Consider the following 26,851-nt stretch of genomic DNA (forward strand, 5'->3'; position numbering starts at 1 on the left):
TTCCACACTGCAGCGCCTAGAACCTCTCGGCTACTCCGGCCGGATTCGAAATGTGCTTTGAATCTTTTTATATTTAGAACCATTGAAAAGACTATACATTTTTTTCTGTTTTACCACAGCAGCAAAATGGTTCAAATGGTTCTGAGCACTATGGGACTTAACATCTGTGTTCATCAGTCCCCTAGAACTTAGAACTACTTAAACCTAACTAACCTAAGGACATCACACACATCCATGCCCGAGGCAGGATTCGAACCTGCGACTGTAGCAGTCGCGTGGTTCCGGACTGGGCGCCTGAACCGCTAGACCACCGCGGCCGGCTCCAAAGCAGCACACACACTCTTAAATATGATGCTTCAAATTTACTTGAATTCTCGGAAGTAGAATGATCGAATCTGTAGTCAATGATCGTCTGTTTCTTATGCCACAATAAGCTAGCTTCATGCTAGTAACATAGCTACCTTCCTATTAGCAATAGGAGTATCATATTTTATATGGTAGCTTTCCTGTTATTTTGAGCAAGCGAAGTGAGACTTAAAAAGTTACTTTTTGATGTGATGTAGTATTTTATTACACTATATAAAAAGCGCATAGCCTTTTGAAATACAGTATAACTTATCATCAGTACCCTTATGTCTAATTTGGTATTACTTGCATCTCCTATCGAGGACTACCGGAAAATATCATTCCCGTTCTCTGATCATTTATGAAGAAGGTTACGAAACTTGTTTTCCGTCTCTGATCGCCTGCCTGTCAATGAGATCAAAATCCTACAAAAAAAAAAAGCTTCAAAACAATAAGTTATTCTGGAGTTTCCAACCTCATGAAATTTTCGTTTTAGTTTTCTACTCAATTATTAATGTTATTTGCCCCTCGCGTTTGTCTGCTTTCCGTATGCAATAGAACATTTGCTATTCTAGGCTGTTTCCTTCTGCACCTCTAACAAAGCGCGCAATGTTTACTGTGCTCTCTCCACCAACACTGTAGTTTGCAGTTAATTTCCCGTGTACTGTTCTATTCCTAATTCGCTATCCATCTGTAGGTCGACAAAAATTAGTAGTTAATCTGAAAGATTATTCTCGTTCATTTCAGTGGAATTAAGATTATGCCAAAATAGCTCAGTGACGCATTCCACTTTATTGCATCCGTGTTTTCGTAGTGTTATGACATTTTTAGTGAAGCGGCTCGCCCACGAAATACATTTTTACAAAATGCGGTACCATAAGGAGGCAGTTCGGTTTATAAACGAGTAGTTCTGCACCACCGCAATAGATAGGAAATAGAGGCGTTATCATTTATTACTACCTTTACGATTAAGACATTTGTTGTAAATAATGTGGTCTTATTTTAGCATTATATGTTTACTGCAGAACTATTTTCAGTAGTAACTGTAATGGTAGTGATATGGGAAAATCAAAATGATTATTTCTACATTCACAGAATCGAACGAGTAGAAGCTGGACTACCGGCCGACCGAGCTGGTCTTAGGCCGGGAGATTATATTATTTTTGTAGACAAGTACAACGTGGTAACAATGCCAGAGGATGAAGTCTTGGGACTGATCAGGTACGTAAAACAATGTCCAAAAAGATGTATGTACAGTTTTTCATGTTAGTGTCTGTGTCTAATCTCTGAGGTTTACTTCACTATTAGAAAAGAGTAGGAACGAGAAAAATTTTTCACTCTTCTTTATTTTAATGAAAAATGTTTGTTACTAACAAAGCAGCCTCGCATCTGGCCAGATTAAAGAGCCTTAAGCTCTTTAGATTCACGCACAGGATGGCCTAGGTCTCGGGACGTTACTATTTGCCTATGTCCCTTCACTGTGGTAGTTCACGTTCGCTGGGAAGTGAGTTTTTTCCACGAAAACTTAGCTCGCTATTTTCCTACCATTTTCTAATATATCAGATTAGGTCATTCAGGCCATTTCTTATAGTGTTGCATATACACTGTATCATACACAGCAATAATGAATGGTATTTTTATCACACATGGACCTCCACAGGAAAGCCTTTGCTGTTTGTACAAGCAGTTGATTTAAAATGAGTTGGAATCAGCTTACGGTTTATAGCTCCACATCGTAGCCATTTTAGAGATACGACGCAGCAAAACGACAGTGAATCAGGAATGACCCTGTTTTGAAAAGAACGTCTTTTACAGAATCACGGTAATATCTTTTTTTCTGATGATATCGATACTGAGCTGCAGTTCAGAACACTTGCAACAAAACTAACACTTACTAACATACTGTCACTTTTTTTGACAATTAGCTCACCGTAATTGCATAACTTGATACCACAGCGATGTCGGGTCTAATTATTTAGTGGTGAAGTGCGTGCTTGGAAACCGCAAGGTTGCGGAATTGAATCCCGGTTGGACCACGAAAATTTTTCACTCTGTCTATCACCTAGAATTCACTTGGCAATGACGTGAAGATTTGCCTGAAAAGACACATGGTTCGTGTTCAACGGTACACAGTAGTTCCCGTTTCTACATTAGTATTAGTGGTGTTGATTATGGGCACGCGGGTCATCGAAGTCGCGTCCAGTTCAAATATTTGCACAAATTACTTTATTATTATTATTATTATTATTATTATCATTATTATTACCACAGAGGTAATTGCGTCGCTTTGAGTCACTAAGTTATCTGTGTAGTTTTTATCAGCTTATTAGGGACAACCCATAATTACACTGAGAAAATTACTGAACTTATCGTCTTTCCCATAACATTCAACGTCACCGTTACCTTAAATACTTGTCGGTGCCAATTAGGTAATGGGTTCAAAGACTTTGACTTGCATCGCACATCTGTTTCTTAAAACAGAAAATACTACTAACATTCTAAGAAACCCCTTTCTTTATCAGATGGCCAATGCCAACACTGCGAGCTATCCTAAAGCCATTTGTTTGTATACTGTTTCATTATCAAAGGTGTAACTGTTACACATTGTCTGCGGAACCCCAATGGATCAATGAATACTCTCGTCCTAGATTCCAAATCTGGCAGTAATACTGTTTTGTTCTTCGATTAACTTGCAATTGTCGTCCATAACACAAACGAGTCCCACGTGTCAAGTCATCCTGCACTATAACGTCTGTGACGTCTTTAGATTTCTGTGATTTATCTTGTAACTGAAATTTGATGGATTGCTTTTAGTACTCATGTGTATGACCTCACGTTTTTATTATTTAGAGTCAGTTGTCACTTTTCGCATCAAACAGATATGTTATCTAAATCATTTTGCAAACAATCTAAGTGGGCTGTTCAGATTGTCTTCTTAATCGTTTATACATGGTGAATCACCTAAAACTTGCACCGCAGGTACTTTGATAATGGAAGAAGCAATTGATATACGGATTTCACAGATTGAAATGGTAGGTAGATGTCCACCTTTACAGCTCATACGCAGAATGTTACGAGATTCAAATGTGTATTTATTTACAAAAGGTACAAATATTCCAATGGAAAATGTCTGTTGACTGTACCACAATAAAAAATAAAATAAATTACAATATCAATGGTGCGTTTCAAGAGTCTAGTGCTTGTAGTTTACGAGATATCTCAAACTGAACAATCTAAATACCGACAGTTGTTTGTTTCATGTGGTAGCACAAACGAATGTGAATATCATATGTGTGCGTATGTGCAGCCCTTCACATATGTTAATACGTCTCTGGAGGTGTCGTGTTGTTCAGTGGGACACTTCCTAGGTCAAACGAAAGACAAACACAGGTGAATACAGCACCTCTGTGGGGTCTGACACGTTAAAGAATCAATGTATCCTCAAAGCCTCTTCTCAAAACGACCACCACCCGCATCAATACAAGCTTGCGGTCTGTCATGCAACGACTTCTTGGCACGTTCTAGCATTTCATCGGAAAACGCAACGCAGGCCGCAGTAATACGTTCTTTCGTATCATCTGTATTGTTTGAAGAAGATGAAGTGGCTGAAGAGGTTGACGTCCACTGGGAAATCTTTCTGCGTACGTGATATATGAACGAACGGCATACTTCCTTCATTCACCACAAACCATGAGCGTATTCAGTTTTTTCACATCGGGAAATATCATCTTCCAAACATGTCCTACTGCGTCCGCTATCACACAATAACAAACCAAATTTTCACTATTATGTAATTATTTTTGACGAGCTGACGACAAGATATAATTTTTATTTGTACAGACTGTTGGCATATCATCAGACGCAGAAAATTTCACAGAGTTTCGAGCTCAAATTGACACGTAATTGTGACTTATGTAGTTTCATAATAGAAAAAAATTCCTCTCACAAATATATGTCGATCGAGATATTGTATCACCTTTGCAACCTCGTTATGGGGACTCTACTACAGAAAAGCAATGAAAACTTCCTGGACAGTTGTAACGTAAAAAGATTTGTCATTAAAACTGGAATTACCTTGTAGGTCAATCAGTTGCATTTGCACGTGCGCGGGGGCGCTTTCAACTGAAACACCAGTCTCGATAAATCTTTATAAAACTGTCTTCGTAATTCTTTCAATGCCACAAAGAATTCTCCAAATCTCGCGCTTTCTTTAACATTAGTGAGCTTAGGGTACTGTGCTGCTGTTGTCAGCATGTGTTCCTCGAACGAGATCTTCTTTTTCAAATGGTTCAAATGGCTCTGAGCACTATGGGACTTAACAGCTATGGTCATCAGTCCCCTAGAACTTAGAACTACTTAAACCTAACTAACCTAAGGACATCACACAACACCCAGCCATCACGAGGCAGAGAAAATCCCTGACCCTGCCGGGAATCGAAACCGGGAACCCGGGCGTGGGAAGCCAGAACGCTACCGCACGACCACGAGATGCGGGCAACTTCTTTTTAAATGCATCCCTATCAAATCAGAAAGGAGTTACCTGGCAGTGTCTTACTGTGGGCAGTGTGCAGTCAAGTCCACTTAAAATGCGAGGTGTGCAGTTCATTTCCTGGTGTTCTAATTTTCTTTCCTGCAATACTTTTCCTTCATAAATTCAACAATAGCAAGTTTTAAATAGAAAAATCGTTCTAGGCATACCCCTCGACTTGACCAACGTACTTTGAGGTAATATAAGAAGTCTCCATACTCTTCATCCAGTTCCATTGAAAACTGTTGCATATGACAGTGGAATAATGTGTGCCACTCCAGAAATTTTATTATTCATACAAACAATTTCTTCAATGCCTGCAATGTTAACAGATGATGCGCAGAACAATGCATCCTGCTGTCGATCGTTGTAATTTTTTGCTCTTTCACTATCACCTAAATCTTTAAATTCTTTCTTCATGGCATTATAATGTCGTTCCATTGCATATACGCAGTACCCGTCCCTTATGTGAACTGAGTATTCTCTTCCCTCTATCCTGTCATTCCCATTCGCTTTAAACGATTGTGACAATAGATTGCTAGACTGCCATTTTTGTGCAAACCGCCACTGAACCTGTGAACGTCCTTCAAATGTTCAAATGTGTGTGAATTCCTAAGGGACCAAACTGCTGAGGTAATCGGTCCCTCGACTTACACACTACTTAAACTAACTTATACTAAGAACGACACACACACCCATGCCCGAGGGAGGACTCGAACCCCCAGCGGGAGTGCCCGAACATCCTTCATCCCACTAACAAATGGCAAAGGGTAAAGAGCGATGACACCACGAATCTGCCGAACTCAGAGTACTGACGACCGAAACATGCCGCATTGCAATGCTAAATGAAATGTCGCGCCGTTCCGCATACTTCCGAGGAGGAGCGAGCAAAGCCGAGTGAAAGGCCGGGCTTTGTCCCGCACACACTGCACGTGTGACATTTAGCACGCCGTGGCTGCCCCTGATCTAAGCAATAAAATGGAACACACAGCTGTCGGTGCTTACAATGTTCGCAATACGATAACTCATAAACTACTCGCACTAACTTCCTACAACAAACATTACTAACATTCTCATTTATGCTACTTTTAGGATTTTACTGTCAATAGCCATCATCCAATTTGAAAATTTGCAACTGTTGTAATAACTGTAATTTCGCTAATGTCTCAGAATCTGTGCTCTGGCTGCAAATACCGATAGTGCCTCCCTCGTCCGAAATACATGCGGTCCAAGTGTTAGGTGATTCACTATGTATACAGGGCGGTCCATTGATCATGACCGGGCCAAATATCTCACGAAATAAGCGTCAAACGAAAAAACTACAAAGAACGAAACTTGTCTAGCTTGAAGAGGGAAACCAGATGGCGCTGTGATTGGCCCGCTAGATGGCGCTGCCATAGGTCAAACGGATACCAACTGCGTTTTTTTTTAATAGGAACCCCCATTTTTATTACATATTCGTGTAGTACGTAAATAAATATGAATGTTTCAGTTGGACCACTTTTTTCGCTTTGTAATAGATGGCGCTGTAATATTCACAAACATATGGCTCACACTTTTAGACGAACAATTGGTAACAGGTAGGTTTTTTTAAATTAAAATACAGAACGTAAGTACGTTTGAATATTTTATTTCGGTTGTTCCAATGCGATACATGTACCTTTGTGAACTTATCATTTCTGAGAACGCATGCTGTTAACGCGTGATTACCTGTAAATACCACATTAATGCAATAAATGCTGAAAATGATGTCCTTCAACCTCAATGCATTTGGCAATACGTGTAACGACATTCCTCTCAACAGCGAGTAGTTCGCCTTCCGTAACGTCCGCATATGCATTGACAATGCGCTGACGTTGTCAGGCGTTGTCGGTGGATCACGATAGCAAATATCCTTCAACTTTCCCCACAGAAAGAAATCCGAGGACGTCAGATCAAGTTAAAGTGCGGGCCATGGTATGGTGCTTCGACAACCAATCCACCTGTCATGAAATATGCTATTGAATACCGCTTCAACTGCAAGGGAGCTATATGCCGTACATCCATCATGTTGGAAGTACATCGCCATTCTGTCGTGCAGTGAAACATCTTGTAGTAACATCGGTAGAACATGAAGTAGGAAATCAGTATACATTGCACCATTTAGATTGCCGTCGATAAAATGGGGGCCAATTATCCTTCCTCCCATAATGCCGCACCATGCATTAACCCGCCAAGGTCGCTGATGTTCCCTTTGTCGCAGCCATTGTGGATTTTTCGTTGCTCAATAGTGCATGTTATGCCGGTTTACGTTACCGCTGTCGGTGAATGACGCTTCGTCGCTAAATAGAACTTGTGCAAAAAATCCGTCATCGTCCAGTAATTTCTCTTGTGCCCAGTGGCAGAACTGTACACGCCGTTCAAAGTCGTTGCCATGCAATTCCTGGTGCATAGAAGTATGGTACGGGTGCAATCGATGTTGATGTAGCATTCTCAACACCGACGTTTTTGAGATTCCAAATTCTCGCGCAATTTGTCTGCTACTGATATGCGGATTAGCCGCGACAGCAGCTAAGACACCTACTTGGGCATCATCATTTGTTGCAGGTCGTGGTTGACGTTTCACATGTGGCTAAACACTTCCTGTTTCCTTAAATAACGTAACTATCCGGCGAACGGTCCGGAGCCTTGGATGATGTCGCCCAGGATACAGAGCAGCATACATAGCACACGCCCGTTGGGCATTCTGATCACAATAGCCATACATCAACACGCTATCGACCTTTCCCGCAATTGGTAAACGGTCCATTTTAACACGGATAATGTATCACGAAGCAAGTACCGCCCGCACTGGCGGAATGTTACGTGATACCACGTACTTATACGTTTGTGACTATTACAGCGCCATCTATCACAACGCGAAAAAAGTGGTCCAACTAAAACAGTCATATTTCTAAACGTACTACACGAATATGTAATAAAAAATGGGGATTCCTATTTTAAAAAACGTAGTTGATATCCGTTTGATCTATGGTAGCGCCATCTAGCGGGCCAACCATAGCGCCACCTGGTTTCCCCCTTCAAGTTAGACGAGTTTCGTTCGTTGAAGTTTTTTCGATTGATGCTTATTTCGTGAGATACTTGACCCGATCAATATCAATGGACCACCCTGTAGATTAGGAACAGCAAGGGACCAAAAACACTTAATTGTGGAACGCCAGATGTCACTTCTGTTTTACTCGATAAATTATGACGTCAATAGGAAACCAATCAGTTGGCGTTAGTAATGTACTCCGCTTGTGCCAGTCCTTTATATAAACAAAGACAAGAATATTACTTTCAGATCGTAGGGTTCACTGTATTACACCATAGCAATGTGGTTATTCGTGTACACTTGTATGCTGCAATGCAGTGGTGATTCTGCCTGTATGTTTTGAGGCCGTACGCTAATTCTTCTCTTTTTTCCTTTATTTCTGTCGGTGTGGATACGGACTGCGCTTTGGTAATTTGTAGTTATGGGACTCCATGTGTCCCAGCGTGTGTGCTGCGGTCCGCTGTGATTGTTGCGGGTTTATAGGCCTCCAGGGAGGCGGGAACACGATGTAACGCCAGTCCCGCGCATTAGCGAATAATGTTCCATAACTGGCTGCGGGCGGGACAGAGAGGGCGCACAAACAGCACGTTACTGATTAATTATTTAACTCTCAGACAAAAGTAATTACGCATGTGAGGAAGTAAGATAACTCTTGTGTCGCATTTGCTATGGTGCGTACATTTCAGATGTACAAGCTGATCAAAAACTTCTACGTCTCCTTAAAATATTTGGAAACAAACACGCACACAGCTAAATTTCGTGAAATATGTATTATTCCAGTAAATGAACAAACAGCCACGTCAGTTTTGCAAAAAAGTTTAAAATTTCTAACTAGCCAGATAAGTTCCCTTTTGAGTGTTTTTGGAAGGATAGCAGGTATACTTTGCCCTGTAAATTAATATTAAGGAAAGTTAGAGTAAAAAGATACTTCATTTGCCACTAAGAAAACAGTAAAAAAGTAGGTAGTCTCGTATTCACAGCTAACGGTTTGTATTCTTGAGTGCCCGTAACGCAATTTATTTCTTTCAGAGACATAATAAGTAAAGAAATCCGAACTGTTGCTATGGTTAAAATGTTTAAAGCGCTATAGTTTTGCGATAGGTTTATTTCGCTACAGTGCCATTTTCTAGCTGCCTGCAATAATACACGATTTCCTTAACCATTGTTTCTATTATTCTTTATAATTATCGACAATATTGGGCGATTATAAAGTATTTCTTACTTCAAGCTGTTTTTGACGTCCATAAAACATCAGTTGGTGCTGTTACTGTCTAACGATTTGTTCGTTATGACTTATAAAAATGTTCAAATGTGTGTGAAATCTTATGGGACTTAACTGCTAAGGTCATCAGTCCCTAATCTTACACACTACTTAACCTAAATTATCCTAAGGACAAACACACACACCCATGCACGAGAGAGGACTCGAACCTCCGCGGGGACCAGCTTCACAATCCATGACTTTATGACTTATAGGTGCCATGATTATATGACTGTGGCAGCTATACTACGACAATCGTATAATCATACCATCTGTAAGTCATAACAACCAAAGCCCTGTAAACAGAATAAAAAGGCTATAGCCGCCAAAAATTCTCGTCCAAAACAACTTTAACGATCGGGGTACGACAGTATAGCTGCCACTTCATATAAACACATTCCCTGTAAGTCATAACAACCAAATCGATAGACAGTGACAGCACCAATCGATATTTTATGGGCGTCAAAAACAGTTAGACGTAAGTAATATTGTATAATCGCCCAATATTCTCAATAATTATAAATAAGAACAGAAACAAAGGTTAACGAAACCATGTGTTATTCGCAGGCAGCTAGAAAGTGGTACTGTAGCCGAAATAGGCCTATAGAAAACCACTAAAGCTCTAAATACTTTAAGCATAGCAGCGATTCGGATTTCTTTAATTATACGGTCTCTGCAATAGCTAATACTGTCAGTCTTTTTGTACGCAACCATCTTAAACATTTTGCTGGGATAGGGAATTCTCGTTATACGTACAATCCCAGTGATTCAAACTCGACCTCGTTAATCAGAGTTCCAACTAACAATACACACTACGTGAAATTTTTCTACACAGATATACAGATATACATATTCCAAGGAATCCAGTGGTTAGCTCAGGGTGAGCGATTATTCTACGTTCTATAAACAAGGAGAGACTAAGCAGTTAGAGTCAATAATTTCAGTTGTCAGGGTAAGAAGAAGCGCCGCCACTGGATAGTGGAAACCTGGGAAGGAGCGTTTCGTAGCATGAATCACGCTATATCATGTGGCAGTCCGATGGAACGATCTGAATTTGGCCTAGCCATGAAGAACTTTATCTGTCATCATGTGTGATGCCAACAGTGTAGTACAGAGAAGCTAGAGTTCGGTATGAGGGTGTTCTTCATGGTTAGGGTGTGGTCCCTTTTCTGCCAGCAAGAAAACGATAAATGCGGAAGGACATGAACACATTTTGCAGCACGTAAAGTATGGGATCAGTTCGGAGACAATGATCGTTCGTATCAGCATGACAATATGTCCTACAATGATGCAGTATCTGTGACGTAATGGTTTATTGTCAATAAAATTCCTGAAATGAGCTGACCGTCCCACAGTCCCGACGTGAAGCCAATGGAACATCTTTGGTATGAGTTGAAACGTCGACTTCGCTCCAGACCCTGACATCCTGTATCACTACCTTCTCTGGTTCCGGTCGTTGAGGAAATCATCTCACTGAAAGAACCCTCAGCAGAGTCCAAGTCATCATAAAGAAGTGTGGACACACGCCGTATAAATGTCCCCTAATAGGTATCGGGATACCTTTGCTCAGATAGAGTACTCTCTCACAAATTTCTCCGTCAAATTAAATCAGATATTTGATACTAGTAGACTTCTTTTCGGCAGGAATGCCCTTTTTGCCCGTGAAAGTCAGCTTTTGATGCCCTTCTTGCTTCGTCCGTCGTATTATGTTTTGATTCCAAGGTATCAGAATTCTTTACCTTCATCTACTACGTGATCACCAATTTTTGTGTTAAGTTTCTCGTTAATCTCATTTATGCTGCTCTTCATTATTTTCGTCTGTCTTCGGTTTAGTCGCAATCCATATTACATGCTCATTAGACTGTTCATTCTATTTTCAGTAGTTCCCGCAATTCTTTCTTATTTTCACTGAGGATAGCAATGTCATCAGCGAATGTTATCGTTGATATTCTTTCATCCTGAATTTTTACCCCAGTCCTGAACTTTCATTTCCGTCATCCGTGTAAATCCAATAGTCGGGGTTAAAAGACTACATCACCTTCCTACATCCTTTCTGACTGGAGGACTTAGTGCTTGATCTTCCATTCTTATTTTTCCATCTTGGTTCTTGTACATATTGTTTATTACTCGTCTTTCCCTATAACTAACTCCCATATTCCGGAGAATTTCGAACACTTTGCACTATTTTACACTGTCGAACGTCTTTTCTAGGTTGACAAATTCTATAAACGTGTCTCGATTTTTCTTAAGTCTTACACCCGTTACCAAGAGGAAGGTCATAATTGCTTCTCTGGTGCCGTTAGCTTTCCCGAAGACAAACTGATTGTCATATAGTAGATCCTCAGTTTTATTTTACATTCTTTTGTACGTTATTCTCGTCAGGAACATGGACGCATGAGACTTTAAGCTAGTTGTGTGACAGTTCTCGCAAGTACCTTCCTTCACTATCTACGGGAATGTAGCCCTTATGCGACTAAAATGAAGTTCATATCACAAGTTGACTTCATAATAGAACATAAATGATTTAGATTTCTGATCTAAATATGATGTCTAAATTAGAGAGCTCCATATGAGCCGGAGCCTCATGCAATAGCAGCCTCTAAATATCTTGCATGCACTCAATGAACGACTAAATTTCGTGACAGTCTTCGAAGAAGGCATATACATGCCACACTACATGTTGCCTGGCGTTGTCCAGCTAAAATACGGCATGTGGTAAAGGAAGGGCCACAGTTCAGGTTCAGATATCTGATTGGTTTGCAGCTGGTCTCCCACTCAGTTCAGTATTGCCCAGTACCAAACTGCGATCACCACGGAAGCGTAGATCATGTTCGCGGCAGTCTCTCTGGGTTACCCTAAACAGGGACTCTTCCAAAAAAACACTGCCTATTTACATAATCCCATTCAGCACGCCATTGACGGCGTAGATTGTAGTCTGAGGCGTTTTTAGGTTTTGGGCAGTGGAAATCTATATAGTGACAGGCTTTCAGCTGACAGCATACAGCTTAGAATCGTCCACGCAGACAGAGTCTCACTCTTTACTGTGCTCCAACGTTAAGCTACCACTATGAACGAATCTGTACTGCCATTTATAGTTATGCGGACAACGATGGAGTGACAATACCCTGTGATCAGTTGCGTAATCATCTATCCGCTCGTCACCGCGCTCGACCCTCTTCTAACGACTGATTAAACACATGCATTACTGTCATAGCACAATGCCCCATACGAGCCAAACTGTCACGCTATGACAAATCCATTTCCCAGGGATCGATCATTCTGTCCCGTTCCACCTAACTCAGGGACCGATATTGCTACTTTTGGTGTGGTGTTGTTACTAATATTTGATTTCACGTTTCCACTTCGCCAGACAATTCTTCATTGTCTGAATTTGATGTAATGGTGATCCTTTTATCACGCTAGAGAGGGCGCTGCAGCGACACCTGTACGCCACCTCGCAATAACCCCAACCACTTTTTGCTGGCGCACTGTTCTACACATTCCGTGGGTTGGAACTTGAGTGGGCCATTATTTCTTGTTATTGGCATTTTCATAAACATTAGAATATTATTCTCTACCTTCTTAGAGCATCATTACGATCTTATTATGTGCTAAAATTACTCGTTTACTTATCTGTTTTGGTAGTTTACCATTGCTGTGCTAGGGCCTCACATTACAGAGGCACAATAATTTTAGTTACATGCTATAATTAAAAAGTGTCAATGACATCTTCATGGGATATACTCTATTTGCTGGAAGTAAATTTGTAAGGTTCATTACAATCCATCCACGCTTCAAAGAATAGAACTGTCATATATTTTGTGAATTGTTCACTCTTTCCTACATTAGTATGAAAATAAATTAAACGGTGTTCTACAGAACAACGTGTAGATGATAATACTGAGTGGTCTGTACTGCAGTGCAGCTAAGCCAGTGCGAGACGCTGCGACTGAGAATATTGTAATTGAAACATTTGTATCACCACATTAATTACAGGAGTAAGCCATGTAGCAATCATTGAAGATTTATGTTGTTATGCTGGAAGACTCTAATTTTTTGTGTCCCAGCATTCAAGCCCAAAACGATTTCTGGAACGTATGGCGAATTTCGCTTGTATCCTCTCAGCTTTCAGTCGTATACGAAGCTTGTGTTTAGTGTTGTCTTTATTTAACACGAATTGTTACACAGAGTATTAGACCTTAATCTCTATGTTTTTGTATTGTAAATTGCATTTCTTTTGTTTGCACGTATGCTAACATGATATATTTCATTAGTCGTCTTTCATGGACCCCATGGAGAGGGGTCTCTAGGATGTGGAAAGAAGTTAGGGATTTAGATTTCATTTAAATGCAATGCAACGAAATGATTTAGTGTTAAGAAATATTATCGTACCATAGAGATAATATTAATTATAAATTAACATATAACATTTATTTTAAGAATTTCAGTGGAGACATTCTTTAATGAAGGAAAAGAAGATACACTTCAGGAAATTATTTAATTCATCGTGAATTCCACAACATTACTCATAAGACTTTTAATATTTTTTGGAAGTTTGTTAACCCCTTTAAGTATCTGCAGGTTTGTATTTGGTTCTTGTGTTATATTCACATATCCGCTATTCTTTAAGAGAAAGAAAATTTTAGTAGCTACAAAGGATATAAACGAACATATTTAGCGTGAAGAAATTCTCAAAATCCCAAGGTTTTTTAGGAGGCCTCTGCAGACCCTTCTGGAACTAACACCAGAAACAATTATTATAACATGCGAGGGAAGTGGAAGGAAGTTTATATGTATTAGAAATAACATTAGACGCATGATAGAATCCTATATTGTACCATTTCTGGCTACGGAATACTCTGAAAGTCTATTGCTATTTGGTTTTTGCTTTTATTTCACGTAGGAGAGATTAAAACCACGAACCAGCTCCGTACAAAATTCTATGATATTTAAACATTCCCATAAAGATATGGGGGTTCTATGCATGTGGATATTACGATTCATAAATGAATTGAACTCCGCGTCATATGTTGAAGAATCCTTCACTGGCAATATCTCAGAACATGCTGTGAACTACTTCTGTTCATAGTGAAACGGACCTAGTGAAATTCCATTCTCAATACAGAACATTTATGATGCCATGAAACACATATTTTCAAAGCCACTGTCTCTCGGAATATAGCTTATTGTAGGTTTATTTGTCATCTTCCACACACGAACCGAAAAAATATTCAACGTGCTCGCAGTCTCAGGGAGGTGATGACAACTGTATTTTCCAGCAGTACTGAATTTAATTCTAATATAATTATATTTTCCTGAAGAGACATTGAGTCTCAGCTTTATCTTCGATAAGGTTAGAACCGGAAGTAATGAATTAAAGTTTGTACCAAGGCCAGGACTTGAACGTGGGTCTCCCACTTCCGAAGCAGATAGGCTATCCACTATATCATCTTTGCTTCACAGCTGACACAGCTGCAGAGACTACTCTAGTCGAATGCCCTCCATAACACAAACTTCAATTCAGATCTCAGCCCAGTTTCCCCTCTTATATCGTCAGTATTATCGAGTCTCTCAGATATTGGAACAGTATCCCAGCTTTGTACGTATAATGTTTGTGTTAGGAAGGGCATGGGAGAAGGGTAGTCTCGGCAGCTGTGTTAGCCACGTTGCCGAGATGGTGTAGTGGGCAGCACATCTGCTCACGAAGCACTAAGCTCGGTTTCAAGTTCTGGCCTTGGCAGAAATTCTAATTCATTACTTCACCTTCTCCCCATCTCGATGATTGTGATTCATTTCACGACGTGTGATGCAAAAAAAAAAAAAAATTACAGGAACGCAAAATTAATATTAGTCTATCATAAAGGGCTGAAAAGTTGTTGGAAACTGTGTCCAAAAATTAAAAGAATAATAGCAAAACTGAGGGCTGTGATTTGATCTGTCGTAGCCCATTAACGAGAACAATCTTGTGGTGTGCGTACTGTAAGACCTTCGGTACACACACCATCAGATTATTTGACTTGTCACTCTAACGAAGTAGGCGAGTGTCAGCAATATGTCTCGTGGTCTTATCGTGGCGTGTTTATCTTCTGCCGTTAGGTCAGAAATGCCACTTGCACGCTTAGAGTAGCAGATTGACGGTAACCAACTTTAAACAGAACTTGATTAATTTTCACACACATTTATTAAAATAATAACAAGCATAAAAATTACTTAACTTGGTTCTGGATGCTATTTACAATTGAAAATCTGAAGTTCCTTTGGTATAGGTACGTTAATCTTATTCTCACATATATCTCTGATACTTGACAAAAGTGTCTATACATTTATCTTCATGGCTATGCACACGAATATGGTAATCTTATTAGGCGCAGACTGAAACTTGACTATAGACTGGTACAGACAAACGTAGACTGACAAATCGGAGGCATGTGCACTCGTTATAATACCTCGCGCGTTCATGTATCACTGCCCGAGTGTGATCCGCGAGGAGAAAAGGTTCTACGTTAGCAGCAATCTCATTGGCTGCGTTACATATTAATACGCGGATCGGCGGAAGCAGAATTTGGTCCGTCTCTAAGGCAGCGCCATCTCGTAGTGCGGAGACGGACGAGCACTGCGCCTGCGCTGTTGTGCTTAGCGGGGCGCGCTCTAGTGGGAATGTTGTGTACGCGCTGACTACGCAGAACTATGTACACAACAAATCTGTTGACATTACTTTCTACATATTCCATAGCACAGGCGTCTGCAAAGAGTACAGCAAAGTAACGCTGTGCCTGCCTGCCCACAGGTCGTGTGGGAACACGCTGAACCTGGAAGTGTACCGGCGCGTGTCGCCGAACGGGCTGGTGTCCGGGTCTGGGGCAGCCAGCGGCTTCCCCGCCCCCGCATCGGGCGCCGCCGCCGCCCACTCTCCCGCCCCCGCAACGGCACCCGCCAGGCCGGCCACCGACTGCTCCGGCGCCACCTCCGCGTCGCTGGACCTCAGCCGCCGCCGCCTGCACTTGCCGCAAGTCACCTTTAGTTCTGAGGTGCGTCTCCTAGCCACTTCACATACTTCTCGCTACAACAAATATGTGGCTAATTCGAGACGTAAGGTAACACCACTCATTTTCTTTTAACCAGCGTGGCGATGCAGTGCTTACGGCACTAGACTCTCATTGCCGAGGATTGCCCCTCACGCTTAAGTTTTCCGTGGTTTCTGTAAATCGCTAGAGGCAAATGCCATAGCATGTTCATCTAAAAAGAGCTGTGACGACTCGATGTTTCGCTGAGTCCCTCAATTACTCTACAATTAACTACGTTTACAATTTTAACGTTGGTGTGATTTACATGCGCAGAAAAACGAATGATTACAATTTCAGGAAAGTTGGATGATTTATTCAAGAGTAAGACCTCACAAACTGTGCAAGTCAGCCGGCCGAGGTGGCCGAGCGGTTCTAGGCGCTATAGCCTTGAACGGCACGACCGCTACGGTCGCAGGTTAAAATCCTGCCTCGGGCGTGGATGTGTGTGATGTCCTTAGGTTAGTTAGGTTTAATTAGTTCTAAGTTCTAGGGGACTGATGACCTCAGAAGTTAAGTCCCATAGTGCTCTGAACCATTTTTTTGTGCAAGTCAAAAACGCTTCACTCCACCTCTGGTCCTTAGGCAAGTAATTATTCGGCTTGACAGTCATTGACAGAGTTATTGTACGTCCTCCTCAGGGAAATCGTGCCAAATTTTGTCCGTTTGTCTCATTATATCGTCAAAATCAAAGATGGTTGAAGGGCCCTGCCCATAATGCTCCACACATTTGCAGTTGGGGAGAGATCCGGCTACCTAGCCGGCCAAGGTAGGCTTTGGTACACGCTAAGACACGCAGAAGAAACGCTCACCCTGTGCGGGTATTATATTGCTGAAATGTAAGCCCAAGATGGCTTGCTATGAAGGGCAACAAAACGGTGCATAGAATATCGTAGACGTACCTCTGTGCTGTGAGGGCGGATGACAACCAAAGGGGTCCTACTATGAATAGAAATGGCACTCAACACCATCACTCCTTGTTGTCGGGCCATATGGCCGGCGGCAGTGAGGTTCGTATCCCATCGTTGTCTGGGACGTTCAGATGGTTCAAATGGCTCTGAGCACTATGGGACTTAACATCTGAGGTCATCAGTCCCCTAGAACTTAGAACTACTTAAACCTAACTAACCTAAGGACATCACACACATCCATGCCCGAGGCATGATTCGAACCTGCGACCGTGGCGATCACGCGGTTCCAGACTGAAGGGCCTAGAACCGTATGGCCACCGCGACCGGCCGTTAGGGACGTCTACAGATACGTTGCGTCCTGGAATCTCATTGACTGGAGTAGAATTGTCTTCATTGATGAGTACCGATTCGAACTGAGTCCTGATGACCACCGAAGACGTGTCTCGAGGAGCCCAGATATCAGTGGGATATAGTATGACTGTCGCCTGCCATACGGCCCGACAACCAGGGGTGATTTGTCATCCGCGGTACCCTTACAGCACAGCTGTACGTCGACTCGTTTTCTTGCTAGACATGGCAAGCCATCTTGGGCTTACATTTCAGCAAGACGATGCCCACCCGCATACGGCGAGAGTTTCTCGGCTTGTCTTCACGCTTGCCAAAGCCTATCTTGGGCAACAAGGCCGCCGGATCTCTCCCCACTTGACAATGTTTGGAGCATTGTGGGCAGGGCCTCCAAACATCTCGGAATTTTGACGATCTAACGCGTCAGTTGGACAGAATTGGGCACAATACTCCTCAGAAGGACATCCAACAGCTCTAACAATCAGCATCAAGCCGAATAATTGCTTACCTAAATGCCAGAGGTGGACTAACGCGTTTATGACTTGCTCAGTCTGTGAAGCACTTTCTTTTCAATAAATCATCCATTTTTTCTGAAACTATAATCATTTGTTTTTCTGCACATATAAATTACATCAACGTTTAAAACTGTAAACATAATTAATTGTCCTGTCACTGAGCGACTCGGCGAAACATCAAGTCATCACAGCTCTTTATAGATAAACATACTATGACATTTGCCTGAGGAGAACATACAGCAACTCTATCCATCAGTGCCAAGCCGAGTACCTGCTTGTATAAGGGCAAGAGGTGAACCAACGCATTATTGAGTTGCTCAGTTAGAGATGCTCTTTTTCTTGCTTAAATCATTCAGATTTTCTGTAATTCTGATCATTTGTCTGTACATGTACACCACTTCTATCGACTTCCGTTCCATTCGCATAATTCGTTCGGAGTGCATCTTTTTTGTCTTAGGGTATACGTTTTATATGACATCTGTGTGGAGTTTTGGTAGCTCGAGACTTTCAAAGTCACATATTAACCGGAAATCTACTCACAGTGCATAGTGTGATTTTTTTCAGGAACGAATCCCTGGGAGGATAAGGATGAAAACAGTGCATAAGGACACACCCAGAAATGTTTTCCAATCCAGGTTTACCCACTTGAGATAAAAGATCTTTGACAGTGCAGGCTGAAAACACCTACTCAGTTTCTCCCGAACTCGGAACACGATAAATTCCACTACCAAATTAGTAGCGTGTTAAATTATCACTCCACACAATGATACTGAAAAAGTAGAACAATCTCTCTGCTACATCCAGAAGCAAGAGAATTTCAATTTATCAGTAAGAAAAGTTAATATAAATATTGATATAAACCGGAAATTAAAGTTATCTTCCCTTGGTTAATCAATAATGTTCCAGGTAGTGGCACCTCTTTACCTCCGGAACTGCGACACTGTGAGCACACAATTCAGAGGTCTAAAACTACCTGATGATATTTGTTTCAAATTAAGAGAGGTTCTCATCATCAAAGCAGTTGTAGGATAGTTCGAATAGAAATAATCTTTAAAATGGACGTGAATTTTTTGACTCAAATTAATTGGATTTAGACACCAAGTGTTGACAAATACAATGTCTTTTCTCAACCAATTAAAATCACTGAGCATGAAGTACAATCATGAATCCCAATTATCTGGTGATAGTAATTAAAAACTGACTTCGGAATTAGTATTTGAAAGCAAAGGCACCTGAAAGCTGTTTGTAAGACTGATAATTTCTTGGCCAAACTACACTACTGGCCATTAAAATTGCTACACCACGAAGATGACCTGCTACAGGCGCGAAATTTAACCGACAGGAAGAAGATGCTGTGATATGCAAATGATTAGCTTTCCAGAGCATTCACACAAGGTTGGCGCAGGTGGCGACACCTACAAAGTGCTGACATGAGGAAAGTTTCCAAGCGATTTCTCATACACAAACAGCAGTTGACCGGCGTTGCCTGGTGAAACGTTGTTGTGATGCCTCGAGTAAGGAGGAGAAATGCGTACCATCACGTTTCCGACTTTGATAAAGGTCGGACTGTAGCCTATCGCGATTGCGGTTTATCGTATCGCGACATTGCTGCTTGCGTTGGTCGAGAACCAATGACTGTTAGCAGAATATGGAATCGATGGGTTCAGGAGGGTAATACGAAACGCCGTGCTGGATCTCAACGGCCTTGTATCACTAGCAGTCGAGATGACTGGTTATCTTATCCGCATGGCTGTAACGGATCGTGCAGCCACGTCTCGATCGTGGATGGGGACGTTTGCAAGACAACAACCATTTGCACGAACAGTTCGACGACGTTTGCAGCAGCATGGACTGTCAGCTCGGAGACCATGGCTGCGGTTACCCTTCACGCTGCACCACAGACAGGAGCGCCTGCGATGGTGTACTCAACGACGAACCTGGCAAAACGTCATTTTTTTCGGATGAATCCAGGTTCTGTTTACAGCATGATGATGGTCGCATCCGTGTTTGGCGACATCGCGGTGAACGCACATTGGAAGCGTGTATTCGTCATCGCCATACTGGCGTATCACCCGGCGTGATGGTATGGGGTGCCATTGGTTACACGTCTCGGTCACCTCTTGTTCGCATTGACGGCACTTTGAACAGAGGACGTTACATTTCAGATGTGTTACGACCCGCGGCTCTACCCTTCATTCGATCCCTGCGAAACCCTACATTTCAGCAGGATAATGCACGACCGCATGTTGCAGGTCCTGTAGGGGCCTTTTTGGATACAGAAAATGTTCGACTGCTGCCCTTGCCAGCACATTCTCCAGATCTCTCACCAATTGAAAACACCTGGTCAATGGTGGCTGAGCAACTGGCTCGTCACAATACGCCAGTCACTACTCTTGATGAACTGTGGTATCGTGTTGAAGCTGCATGGGCAGCTGTACCTGTACACGCCATCCAAGCTCTATTTGACTCAATTCCCAAGGGTATCAAGGCCGTTATTACGACCAGAGGTGGTTGTTCTGGGTACTCATTTCTCTGGATTATGCAACCAAATTGCGTGAAAATGTAATCACATGTCAGTTCTAGTATAATACACTCCTGGAAATTGAAATAAGAACACCGTGAATTCATTGTCCCGGGAAGGGGAAACTTTATTGACACATTCCTGGGGTCAGATACATCACATGATCACACTGACAGAACCACAGGCACATAGACACAGGCAACAGAGCATGCACAATGTCGGCACTAGTACAGTGTATATCCACCTTTCGCAGCAATGCAGGCTGCTATTCTCCCATGGAGACGATCGTAGAGATGCTGGATGTAGTCCTGTGGAACGGCTTGCCATGCCATTTCCACCTGGCGCCTCAGTTGGACCAGCGTTCGTGCTGGACGTGCAGACCGCGTGAGACGACGCGTCATCCAGTCCCAAACATGCTCAATGGGGGACAGATCCGGAGATCTTGCTGGCCAGGGTAGTTGACTTACACCTTCTAGAGCACGTTGGGTGGCACGGGATACATGCGGACGTGCATTGTCCTGTTGGAACAGCAAGTTCCCTTGCCGGTCTAGGAATGGTAGAACGATGGGTTCGATGACGGTTTGGATGTACCGTGCACTATTCAGTGTCCCCTCGACGATCACCAGTGGTGTACGGCCAGTGTAGGAGATCGCTCCCCACACCATGATGCCGGGTGTTGGCCCTGTGTGCCTCGGTCGTATGCAGTCCTGATTGTGGCGCTCACCTGCACGGCGCCAAACACGCATACGACCATCATTGGCACCATGGCAGAAGCGACTCTCATCGCTGAAGACGACACGTCTCCATTCGTCCCTCCATTCACGCCTGTCGCGACACCACTGGAGGCGGGCTGCACGATGTTGGGGCGTGAGCGGAAGACGGCCTAACGGTGTGCGGGACCGTAGCCCAGCTTCATGGAGACGGTTGCGAATGGTCCTCGCCGATACCCCAGGAGTAACAGTGTCCCTAATTTGCTGGGAAGTGGCGGTGCGGTCCCCTACGGCACTGCGTAGGATCCTACGGTCTTGGCGTGCATCCGTGCGTCGCTGCGGTCCGGTCCCAGGTCGACGGGCACGTGCACCTTCCGCCGACCACTGGCGACAACATCGATGTACTGTGGAGACCTCACGCCCCACGTGTTGAGCAATTCGGCGGTACGTCCACCCGGCCTCCCGCATGCCCACTATACGCCCTCGCTCAAAGTCCGTCAACTGCACATACGGTTCACGTCCACGCTGTCGCGGCATGCTACCAGTGTTAAAGACTGCGATGGAGCTCCGTATGCCACGGCAAACTGGCTGACACTGACGGCGGCGGTGCACAAATGCTGCGCAGCTAGCGCCATTCGACGGCCAACACCGCGGTTCCTGGTGTGTCCGCTGTGCCGTGCGTGTGATCATTGCTTGTACAGCCCTCTCGCAGTGTCCGGAGCAAGTATGGTGGGTCTGACACACCGGTGTCAATGTGTTCTTTTTTCCATTTCCAGGAGTGTATATTTGTCCAATGAATACCCCTTTATCATCTGCATTTCTTGTTGGTGTAGCAATTTTAACGGCCAGTAGTGTACTTATCAAAGCCTAGGCAGCTCACAAATGCAGCAATACTGGCAAAGTTTGAAACAAGAGCTTTGCTGCTAGATTTGTTACCGGTAGCTGACTGCCGCCAACACAGAGCGTGTAAGGGCCACGAGGAGAAGATACAAGAACTTAGGGCTCATACTGAGGCATATACAGGGTGTTTCAAAAATGACCGGTATATTTGAAACGGCAATAAAAACTAAACGAGCAGCGATAGAAATACACCGTTTGTTGCAATATGCTTCGGACAACAGTACATTTTCAGGCAGACAAACTTTCGAAATTACAGTAGTGACAATTTTCAACAACAGATGGCGCTGCGGTCTGGCAAACTCTATAGTACGATATTTTCCACATATCCACCATGCGTAGCAATAATATGGCGTAGTCTCTGAATGAAATTACCCGAAACCTTTGACAACGTGTCTGGCGGAATGGCTTCACATGCAGATGAGATGTACTGCTTCAGCTGTTCAATTGTTTCTGGATTCTGGCGGTACACCTGGTCTTTCAAGTGTCCCCACAGAAAGAAGTCACAGGGGTTCATGTCTGGCGAATAGGGAGGCCAATCCACGCCGCCTCCTGTATGTTTCGGATAGCCCAAAGCAATCACACGATCATCGAAATATTCATTCAGGAAATTAAAGACGTCGGCCGTGCGATGTGGCCGGGCACCATCTTGCATAAACCACGAGGTGTTCGCAGTGTCGCCACAAATTCACGAAGAATGTCCGGACAGCGTGATGCAGTAATCGTTTCGGATCTGAAGAATGGGCCAATGATTCCTTTGGAAGAAATGGCGGCCCAGACCAGTACTTTTTGAGGATGCAGGGACGATGGGACTGCAACATGGGGCTTTTCGGTTCCCCATATGCGCCAGTTCTGTTTATTGACGAAGCCGTCCAGGTAAAAATAAGCATCGTCAGTAAACCAAATGCTGCCCACATGCATATCACCGTCATCAATCCTGTGCGCTGAGGGGTTGCCGCGTTTGAATTTTGTATGGATAGAGGTGTAAACTCTGGCGCATGAGACGATGCGTGGACGTTGGCGTCATTTGGACCGCAGCTAAAACACGGCGAACGGAAACCCGAGGCCGCTGTTGGATCACCTGCTGCACTAGCTGCGCGTTGCCCTCTGTGGTTGCCGTACGCGGTCGCCCTACATTTCCAGCACGTTCATCCGTCACGTTCCCAGTCCGTTGAAATTTTTCAAACAGATCCTTTATTGTATCGCTTTTCGGTCCTTTGGTTACATTAAACCTCCGTTGAAAACTTCGTCTTGTTGCAACAACACTGTGTTCTAGGCGGTGGAATTCCAACACCAGAAAAATCCTCTGTTCTAAGGAATAAACCATGTTGTCTACAGCACACTTGCACGTTGTGAACAGCACACGCTTACAGCAGAAAGCCGACGTACAGAATGGCGCATCCACAGACTGCGTTGTCTTCTATCTCTTTCACATCACTTGCAGCGCCATGTGTTGTTGAAAATTGTAACTACTGTAATTTCGAAAGTTTGTCTGCCTGAAAATGTACTGTTATCCCAAGCATATTGCAACAAACGGTGTATTTCTATCGCTGCTCGTTTAGTTTTTATTGCCGTTTCAAATATACCGGTCATTTTTGAAACGCCCTGTAGATAGTCGTTTTCCCCTCCCCCTGTTTGCGAGTTGAACGGGATAGGAAATGGGTAATGGTGGAACGATGTAACCTCCAGCACGCACCGTTCTGTGGCTTGCGAAGTGTCTACATAGATGTAGATATCGTCCATGTCTTTTTCGAAGGAGCCATCCCAGAAATTATTTATTGTATTCTGAAAACCTGGCCTCCTGTGCGTCTATGGCAGGGTGTATTATACATTCAATACATTGAAAATTCTCTACATAGCAGTATTTTTTAAATGCTTAACTACAATAATGTAATAATAAAGATAAAAATTTATTGAATGGAATTCAACAGTAAGTGTATATAATAAAAATTAATTATTAAACAGATTCCTATGCGCGGTCGCCTTTACAGATGAACCTCACTTCCTTAAAATTCTCCCAGTAAACCGAAGTCGACTATTCGCCTTTCCTGCTTCAATCCTCACATGCTCGTTCCATTTCATATCGCTTTCCAGCGTTACGCCCAAATGTTCAAACGACGTGACTGTGTCAAACAGTACACTACTAATGCTGTATCCGAACATTACAGGTTTGTTTTTTCTACTCATCCGCACTAACTTACATTTTTCCACATTTAGTTGCGTTACTTGTAGCCTGCGCAGCTCTCAACTTGCGAATGCTTCCTGCAATATGTGTTGTTGCTATTTGGTTCAGAGTTTGTATTACCAGTCTCTGAACTGCTTCGATGTCCTCCTTCAACCTGACAGATCCCAAACACTCGAACAGTGCTCAAGAACATGTCACAGAAAGAATATCAAATGAAAAGAAGTACTAGAACAAACAAACAAACAAAAAAGAATGTACTTACTTGCTTCTAATTACGGATTCGTTTCTGAAGGTGTTTAGGAGCCACCTGAAGAAGAGCCCAGCACGCAGCAGAGAGACAGCTAGCGATACCACCGGCCAGAGAATAGCCGTTTCAGCCATCTGTCTCATAAGCTTAGACAATCCACGTAAAAAGTTCTGGGAACTTGCGTTCGTATCTTTCAGCTGTTTCTCTACACCAGGGATACTTATTAGTATGTCGTCCATACGAAAATCTGCCGATGGTCAAATGACGGCATGTTTGTACGATTCTCCTGCGTGAAATTTAAAAATTTGGCTTTCGTTTTGCTGTGTTCAACTGCCACACCACCCTGGTTAACAGGGGACCGAATGGGAGCCTCAGACGCGTTTCGCAATTTTACGTAAGACCAGAATTTTCTAGAGCTCTCTGACAGATCTTTTGCTAAGGTAGGACGGTGGTAGTTGTTCTATGCTTCGCACATAGACCTTTTCACAGACGGGCGAATCTTTGCTTGTCGCCATTTGTGCGTTCTCTTTTGAACTGAGAATGCAACAGCCTCTGCTTCCTCAGCATCTTCCGGATTTCACTATTAAACCATGGTGGATCTTTTCCATCCTTAATCCACTTTCTAGGCACATAACTCTCTAGACCAAGATTTAGAATCTGCTTTAAATTTGCCCATAACCCCTCTACCTCCATCTTATTGGAACTAAGTGACGTGAATTCATCCTTTAAGTGAGATGTTAACAACTACTTATCTCCATTATGTAGCAGAAACACACTACTGCACTTTTTGACTGATTTATTAAATTTCTTAACTATAGCTGCTATAATGACATCATTAATCTCCGTTTCTATACTGACATTGTCGATAAGATCCGTCCTATTTGTAGTTACCACGTCTAAGATATTTCCATTGCATGTGGGCTTTTTTATTGGCTCACAAATGCGTTTTAGCTGGGTAGCGCATCATCACGTCATTTGGAAGTAAAGAAAACTTTGCAACCTAGAACTGTGTTTTAATATTAATCGTACTAGAAACTTTCTGTACCGGCCCGATACAATGGATTGCAATACACGCAATTACACTACTGGCCATTAAAATTGCTACACCATGAAGAAATGCAGATGATAAACGGGTATTCATTGGACAAATATATTATACTAGAACTGACATGTGATTACGTTTCCACGCAATTTGGGTGCATATATCCTGAGAAATCAGTGCCCAGAACAACCAACAGTCAAACAGAGCTTGGATGACGTGTACAGGTACAGCTGCAGATGCAGCTTCAACTCGATACCACAGTTCACCAAGAGTAGTGACTGGCGTATTGTGACGAGCCAGTTGCTCGGCCACCATTGACAAGACGATTTCAATTGGTGAGAGATCTGGAGAATGTGTTGGCCAGGGCAGCATTCGAACATTTTCTGTATCCAGAAAGGCCTGTACAGGACCTGCAACATGCGGTCGTGCATTATCCTGCTGAAATGTAGGGTTTCGCAGGGATCGAATGAAGGGTAGAGCCACGGGTCGTAACACATCTGAAATGTAACGTCCACTGTTCAAAGTGCCGTCAATGCGAACAAGAGGTGACCTAAACGTGTAATCAATGGCACCCCATACCATCACGCCGTGTATACGCCAGTATGGCGATGACGAATACACGCTTCCAATGTGCGTTCACCGCGTTGTCGCCAAACACGGATCCGACCACCATGATGCTGTAAACAGAACCTGGATTCATCCGAAAAAATGACGTTTTGCCATTCGTGCACCCAGGTTCGTCGTTGAGTACACCATCGCAGGCGCTCCTGTATGTGATGCGGCGTCAAGGGTAACCGCAGGCATCGTCTCCGAGCTGATAGTCCATGCTGCTGCAAACGTCGTCGAACTGTTCGTGCAGATGGTTGTTGTCTTGCAAACGTCCCCATCTGTTGACTCAGGGATCGAGACGTGGCTGCACGATCCGTTACAGCTATGCGGATAAGATGCCTGTCATCTCGACTGCTAGTGATACGATGCCGTTTCCCAACGGCGTTCCGTATTACCCTCCTGAACCCACCGAGTCCATATTCTCATAACAGTCATTGGATCTCGACCAACGCGAGCAGCAATGTCGCGATACGATAAACCGCAATCGCGATAGGCTACCATCCGACCTTTATCAAAGTCGGAAACGTGATTGTACGCATTTCTCCTCCTTACACGAGGCATCACAACAACGTTTCACCAGGCAACGCCGGTCAGCTGGTGT

The 26,851-nt window shown here is 43.1% G+C and overlaps 1 protein-coding gene across 1 annotated transcript in view; it reads left to right on the forward strand.

Annotated features, from left to right (window-relative positions):
* LOC124555588 overlaps positions 1 to 26,851 on the forward strand; it is a 1,059,882-nt gene that overhangs the window by 601,616 nt on the left and 431,415 nt on the right. The window contains exons 6-7 of the mRNA XM_047129551.1: positions 1,441 to 1,566; positions 15,995 to 16,235. Coding sequence (XP_046985507.1) covers positions 1,441 to 1,566; positions 15,995 to 16,235 — 367 coding nt within the window. The remainder of the gene's footprint in view (positions 1 to 1,440; positions 1,567 to 15,994; positions 16,236 to 26,851) is intronic.

The sequence above is a fragment of the Schistocerca americana genome, chromosome X (assembly GCF_021461395.2).
Source record: "Schistocerca americana isolate TAMUIC-IGC-003095 chromosome X, iqSchAmer2.1, whole genome shotgun sequence".
NCBI lineage: Eukaryota > Metazoa > Arthropoda > Insecta > Orthoptera > Acrididae > Schistocerca > Schistocerca americana.